Source organism: Lontra canadensis, unplaced genomic scaffold (genome assembly GCF_010015895.1).
Source record: "Lontra canadensis isolate GAN:19392208 unplaced genomic scaffold, GSC_riverotter_1.0 scaffold3, whole genome shotgun sequence".
Classification (NCBI taxonomy): domain Eukaryota; kingdom Metazoa; phylum Chordata; class Mammalia; order Carnivora; family Mustelidae; genus Lontra; species Lontra canadensis.
In genome coordinates, this window is record NW_022630997.1 from 28595520 (window position 1) to 28602997 (window position 7478).

General features: G+C 37.7%; 1 protein-coding gene across 1 annotated transcript; it reads right to left on the bottom strand.

The window, feature by feature from the left end:
- Positions 1–5834: 5834 nt before the first annotated feature.
- LOC116879411 (olfactory receptor 6C74-like) lies at positions 5835–6791 on the bottom strand. The gene has a single exon (XM_032877677.1). It carries the CDS (start codon positions 6777–6779, stop codon positions 5835–5837), a length of 945 nt encoding a protein of 314 aa, XP_032733568.1. The 5' UTR covers positions 6780–6791.
- Positions 6792–7478: the final 687 nt, after the last annotated feature.

Genomic DNA, 7478 nt, shown 5'->3' on the forward strand with positions numbered 1-7478 from the left:
CCATAAAAGACTCGTAACTATAGGAAACAACTGAAGGTTGCTGGAGGGGTGGTGGGTAGGGGGATGAGATAATTGAGTGATAAGCAATGAAGAGGGCACTTGATATAACTAATATAAAATGGGTGTTATATGCAACTAATGAATCACTAAATTCTACCCCTGAAACTAATAATACAATATATGTTAACTTAATTGAATCAAAATAAAAAATTGAATAAAAAACAAACAAGATGTTAGTTTAAAAAAGAAAGGTTAACAACAGAGGAAACACATGGCATTGGGAAAGATGTGGAGAGAATGGAACCTTCTTACACTGTTTGTGGGATGCAAACCAAAGCATCTACCCTACCATCCAGCTACCATCCAGCAATTACACAACTAGGTAATTACAGAGAATACAAAATAGTAATTTGAAGACACATGCACCCTGATGTTTATAGCAGCATCACCTACAAAAGCCAAGTTATGGAAAGAACCAAATGTACATTGCCTGATGAATGGATAAAGAAGGTTTGCAATTTATAAACAAAGGAAATTTACTCAGCTATAAGAAGAATGAAATCATGCCATTTGCAATGACATGGATAAAGCTAGAAAGTACTATACTATACCAAATAAGTCAGAGAATATACCATGTGATTTCACTAATATGTAGAATTTAGAAACAAAACAAATGATCATAGTGGAAAAGAGAAAGGCAAACCAACACCCAGAGTCTTGACTATAGGGACCAAACTGATGGTTACCAGAGGGGAGGTTGGGGGTACATGAAATAGGTGATGGAGATTAAGAGTCACTTATTGCAATGAGCACAGGGTGTTGTCTGTAAGTGCGGAGTCACTAAATTGTACACCTGAAAATAATATTACATTGTATGTTAACTAACTGGAATATAAATAAACACTGAAGAAATTTTTTAAAATGTTTAACACAATTTTTTACTTTGTAAACCTAGCCAAAACCTGAGGTTAGGTAGTCTCAAATACATTTTATGAAATGTAATTAGATCCTACTTGTCTTCATGGTCCTATTATAAAGTCCAAATTTCATCCAACTGACATTGAAGAAGTATAAACATGACCTAAAAGATCACAGACAATTAGCTGTACACTTTGTATTAACAAATTTGGAAAAACCAAGATCAGAGCAGGAAAGTGACCACAGACCCTGTTATAGGAATTGGAAGGAAGAATGGCTTAGGGATGTGGGAGTGGGAATGGAACACAAAGGCACCACAGTAGACTCTGAATCATTTGCACTGGACAAGCTTTGTGTTGCCTTCAACTAACTGATCAACTTCCAAGAACACACAAGTCGCCTTCTCTATAAAATATGGAGATTGAGCCAGATGATCACTAGGGTCCCCTATGTACTTATGGACATAGCAGCAAGATGCTGCAGGAACATGGAAATAATGTTCCACCCTGAGAGTTGAACAACTGAAGAGTGTATAGAAGTGGTTGGGGTTCAGTAATGTTGGAATAAATCAAGGAATTGTGGTCGAACTACTGAAAAGAATGTGAACCTCCCAACATTTTAGTTACCATTAGATAATTTATTATACTTAAACTAATTAAATGTAGTTATATTACCTTGAGATAGACTATGCTGGTTGTGTGAACTGACCAATAGAAAAATGAAAACCAGAAATCTAAAACTGAGTCTATAAATCCAGGCTGATAGTTGCCAGCCCTAGATGGTACCCAGTGGGGGACAAACCCTAATGTGGAGATTAATGTACTAGATTCTAATACTTTAAAATGTTTATTGAGACAAATCCCCTAAGTTAATTGTATGTTGAAGGTACATGATTTTAAAATACTTCAATGAGGTATGATTGACATATACATAATTAGTGCCTACAACTTGAATATTTGAAGTTAAGTATATACCCTTGAAGCCATCATCATTATCATTGCCATTATATCACCTCCAACTATTTCTTCCTGTAAACTTTGTTGTTGATTTTTTGCCCTAACATGGTAGGTTAAAGCACTTAATTTATTCACCGTATTAGCAAAATTTTAAATAGGCAATAAAACATTGTTAACCATAGGCCATATGTTATACAGATCTCCAGAACTCATTCATTATGCATAACTGAAATTTGATCAATACCTTCCTATTTCCCCTTCCTCCCAGCCCCTGACAACCACCATTCTACTCTCTGCTTCTATGTGTTTGATTAAATTCCACACATAAATGAGATCATGTAGCATTTGTCTTACCATGTTTGGCTTATTTTACTTAGAATAATATCGTACCTGGGGTAGGGGTGGGTGAAGTTCAGGATGTCAGCCTGTGCTCTGTCCTCAGCTTGCCTTCTGCTCCCTCATCAGAAATTAACAGGATTCACCATGGTACTTCTTACTGCTTCCATGGTAACAACTTTGGAAATTAACAGCAGCCAGGGCCATGATCTGTTAAGGGCACAGTAACCAGAGGCTCAGACCTCTCAGGTATGAAGGTCTATGTTACCCTAGAGGGCAAACAAATGAAACTAGCAGTCATGTTGGCAAAAAATGAAAAAAAAAAACAGACGAAATAAATGAACATAAGAAGATGATGCAATATTTATTTGGCCTTCAAATCTGTATAACATAGGGTCTCTGATTAACAATATTTTATTGCCTACTTAAAAATTTGGTAAGTGGATATATCTTAAATGCAATGTTTTTACCTACCATGTAAGCATTAAAAAATCAACAATAAAGGGTCCAGGAAGAAATTTTTGGAGGTGATAGATAGGTTAATGGCATTGATAATGATGATGGTTTCAAGAGTGTATACTTATCTCAAAAACAGCAAGTGGTATACATTAAGTATCTATAGCATTTTTTATGTCAATTGTGTGCCAGAGAAGTGATTTGAAAATTATGATTGCAAATCTCTTCAACATAGAATTAGTTTAGGGAATTTGTCTCAATTAAACGTTTTATAGCATCTCATTGTAATGCATTAGTCTCCACATTAATTAGGGTTTGTCCTAAACTGAGTACCATCTATGGCTAGTAAAAATGAGCCTGGATTTATAGACTCAGTTTTGGATTTCTGGTCTTCATTTTTCTATTGGTCAACTCACTTTTTAGTCTATCTCAAGGTAATTTAAAGTGCATTTAATTAGTTTAAGTATAATAAATTATTATCCAATCTTGACTAAAAACCTTGGGAGGCTCACACTCTTTTCAGTAGTTTGACCACAATTTCTTGATTTATTCCTACACTACTGAACCTCAACCACTTCCATACACTCTTCAGTTGTTCAACTCTCAGGACAGAACATTATTTCCAAGTTCCTAAAGCATCTTGCTGCTGTATCCTTGAGTATTTTCAAGGGGACCCTAGTGATTATCTGGCTCAATCTCCATATTTTATGGAAAAGATGACTTGAGTGTTTTGGGAAGTTGACCAGATAGTTGAAGGCAACACCAGTCTTGTCCAGTGCAAGTGATTCAGAGTCTACTCTGGTCCATTTGCATTCCATTCCCACTGCTACTTCCCTAAGCCATCATTCTCTTTCTTCCAATTCCTGTAACACTGTCTATAGCCACTTTCTTACTCTGATCTTGGCTTTTCCCAACTCTTTTTGATACAATGTGTACAGCCAATCATCTGTGACTCTTAGGGCATGTTTGATACTTCTTCGTTGTCAATAAGATTTAATCTGAACTTTGAAATGCGGCCATCAAGGCCAATAGGATCTAACCATGGTGTAGAATGTGTTTCATAAAAAGTAATTGATATTATCTAACCTCAGGATATGGGTTAAAATTAAGCAAAATAAAAAATTGTGGGCGCGTCCAGGTTGCTCAGTCAGTTAAGCAACTGACTCCTGATTTCAGCTCAGGTCATGATCACAGGGTCCTGGATTTGAGGCCCTTGTTAGGCTCCATGCTCAGTGGGGAGTTTGCTTCAGGGTTCTCCTTCTCTCTCCCTCTGCAACACACCATTCCCCTGCGCTCACATGCTTGTTCCCCTCTCTCTCTCTCTATCTCAGATAAACAAATCTTTTTTCAAAATGTGCTCATCTTTTTATCTTTTATATTTTGTCAAGTTTTTATTTATAACCGGTCAGTTAACATATACCATAATATTAGTTTCAGGTGTACAATTTAGTGACTCAACACTTACATACAACACCTTGTGCTCATCACAACAAGTGTCCTCCTATATCCCCATCACATATTTTACCCAACCCCCATCTTCCTTCTTCCTTCTAGTAGCCATCAGTTTGTTCTCTAGAGTTAACAGTCTGTTTCTTGGTTCACCCATCTCTTTTTTGTCCCCCATTCCTATTTATTTCTTAGAATCCGTATGAATGAAATCATATTGTATTTGTCTTTCTCTGACTTATTATGCTTAGCATAACACACTCTAGCTCTATCCTCATTGGTGAAAATGGCAAGATTTCATTCTATTTGTGGCTGAGTAATAGTCCATTGTGTGTATGTATGTGTGTATATATGCCACATCTTCTTTATTTATTCATTAGTTCATGAACGTTATTCATGGCTCTTTCCATAATTTGGCTATCCTTGATAATGTTGCTATAATATTGGGGTATAGGTATCCCTTCAAATTACTATATTTGTATTCTTTGAGTAAATGCCTAGTAGTGCAATTGCTGGATTGTAGAGTAGTTCTATTTTTAACTTTTTAGGAACCCATATACTGTTCAACAGAGTGGTTATACCAGTTTGCATTCCCACCAACAGCATAAGAGTGTTTCCCTTTTTCTGCGTCCTTGCCAATGCCTATTGTTTCTTATGTTGTCAATCATTTTAGCGATGTTCCTTCTGGGAAAAAAAAAGACACATTCTAGCTAGAAAATAGGTGCAAAAAGTATACAAAGTTTAAGGACTGAGATCATGGAAATGTTGGTTTTCAAATGATGTTTTCAAACACAAAATAACCCTAACAACACAAGTCAACCAGGAGAGACGTTTTATTTTCATTAGTAAAGTGAAGAAGATAAGCAAATAACTTAGATTCTTCCAACTCAAAACTCTGTAAGAAATTATAGAAATATACATAAGTGCTCCCTTCCACTGATATACACAAACATCTGTGGTAATAGCTTTAAGATAGGAACCAATCATAAGTATGCATTATGTATCTGAGGGACTGGAGCTAGAAAAAAAAATTAAGAAATAGGAGCATTGCTCAGACATGGGCTGCTGTAGTTATTCCTTCTCCTTAGAGAATGCTCTAAGGCTGAGAACAATTCTGTTTCTCTCCAGCAAGGGATAGATGCATACATATGTAGCCAAGCTAGGGCCAAGATCAGCATTTATGAGAACACCCCATGAAAATCATATATATTTGAAGGTGAAGAGTACTATGACCATTAATTTCTTGGTGTAGGCATGGAGGGAATGTGGACACAAGCACTGGTACTATTTCCATTATTTCATACATTCCAGAACCTAATATACAACTTTCTATCATTTAGGTATCTAAATGCCTTTTGGGAAATATTTATTAATTCTGTTCAGCCATGTTTATAGGTAGAGAGAAGTGAAAAGAGTCTATAAGTTATTAAATTTTGGAAATTTCTAGCATACGGTTTATATCAGAGGGAAAAATTTATATTCAGTAAAGGATTTTTCAATTAATCAGTTGTCATCAATATGTAGAATATTTAGGGAGAGGATAGCTATGCACATCAAGGTAAAATGTAGCCTTGAAGAAATAGATTTCCATTTTGGCAGGAATGTGCAGAGTTCAGTGAGGTCTATCAGAGACCCTGCACTACAACTCTGCAGATGGCTATGTTGGCCAGAATGAGGACACGGGGTTCTCAGAAGCATTCCCTCCAGGTTCTGGTGATTTTTTTATCTTGATATTTTCATTCTGCACATCGTTTCCCTCAGAGCCCGGTGGACCTGCTTGTTTCGCAGAGTGTAGATGACAGGGTTGAGTAGTGGGGTCACCACCGTGTTCACAAGGGCAGCCTCCCTGTTGGAGTCCAGCCTGTTCGTTTGCTTTGGTTTCACATATATGAACACACAGCTGCTGTACATCAGAGAGAGCACAAGGAGGTGAGAGGAGCAGGTGGAGAAAGCTTTCTGTTTCTCCTTGGCTGATGGGAGTCGCAGGACCATAATGACTATGTTGCTGTATGCAATGATTGTTATGATAAGGGATGTCAACAGGATAAAGGAAGTGAGGACAAAGGCCAACATTTCAGTGGAGCTGGTGTCAGAGCAGGAGAGATGAATCAGGGGGCCAAGATCACAGAAAAAGTGGGGGATGACATGGGGGCCACAGAAGGATAACTGGGAAACCTTCACTACAAGACCAGTGATGAGAGGGAAGGCCAAAGAGAAGCAGGCAGTGACCAGGAGGGAGCAAGTACTCAGATTCATGATGGTTGGGTAATGCAGAGGCTTGCAAATGGCCACATACCGATCCAGAGACATCACTGTTATGAGGAGGAAACTTGTTGCTCCCAGAAATACAGTAATAAAGGCTTGTATGAAACAGGCAGGAAAGGAAATGGCTTGCCTGCCTGAAAGGAAGATGACCAGTAACTTGGGAATAACAGCACTTATGACACCACACTCCAAGAAGGAGAAAGTGCTGAGAAACAAGTACATAGGTGTGTGGAGCCGGGAGTCAGCACAGGTGATGGTGACTATGACTGCATTGCCTACAATGGATGCCAGGTACGCCAACAGGTGCACCAGGAAGAGGAACTTTCCCAGGTGTTGGATGGCAGGAAACCCCTCCAAGGTGAATTCCTGGACAGTTGTCCCATTCCCCACTTCCATGGACATCTCATTCTACGACAGGATCACTGCTGGTCTTAACCTAAAATCAGCATGCAAAAAGGTTTTAGAGGAGCATGACTATGTTATTTGATTATTCAAAAGGGTGGCTAGGCTGAGAGTAAAGTGGTTTAGTTAAGTTAGGTGGTTCTTGAATCAGTAGGACCTGAGTTCAATACCATTTCAATACTGTGTTTTAACTCCTGAGAGATGGGGCATCTTTGGAAAGTTAGTTGCCTTTGTGAACTTCACGTTCACCCTCTGGAGAATGAAGATGATGGGATCTAACTGTTCTTGTTCTTGTTAGAGTAAGATAAAGCATGCAACTCACTTGGCAAATGATGCCAGTGTTTCCTATGTGTACCTCAAAGTCTAATTTGATGTTGTGATCGTTAATGTAATGCTTATATAGGGTATCATCAGTAGGCAGGGTTGTTGATATTTTCATAGTTATATAACATTATATGGTTTTTAATAATACTATCAATTTCAAAGTAATCATAATGGTAATGTTAGTAATATTCCTTTTGCATATTCCCTTTAATAATGCAACACATTCTATAGTACAAGTTGTCATCATCATTTTGTATTAAGGACTTAAGCTTGGTACTGTGCTGGTCACTGATATTCATTACTTCTATTACTCGTCACAATAATCATGAACCGCTATTCTACAGAAGCAGAAACTGAGCCTTAGAGAGCTCCAGA

Excerpts from the sequence above, each read along its gene's own strand:
- LOC116879411 (XM_032877677.1), bottom strand. The coding sequence starts at position 6,779 with ATGTCCATGGAAGTGGGGAATGGGACAACTGTCCAGGAATTCACCTTG.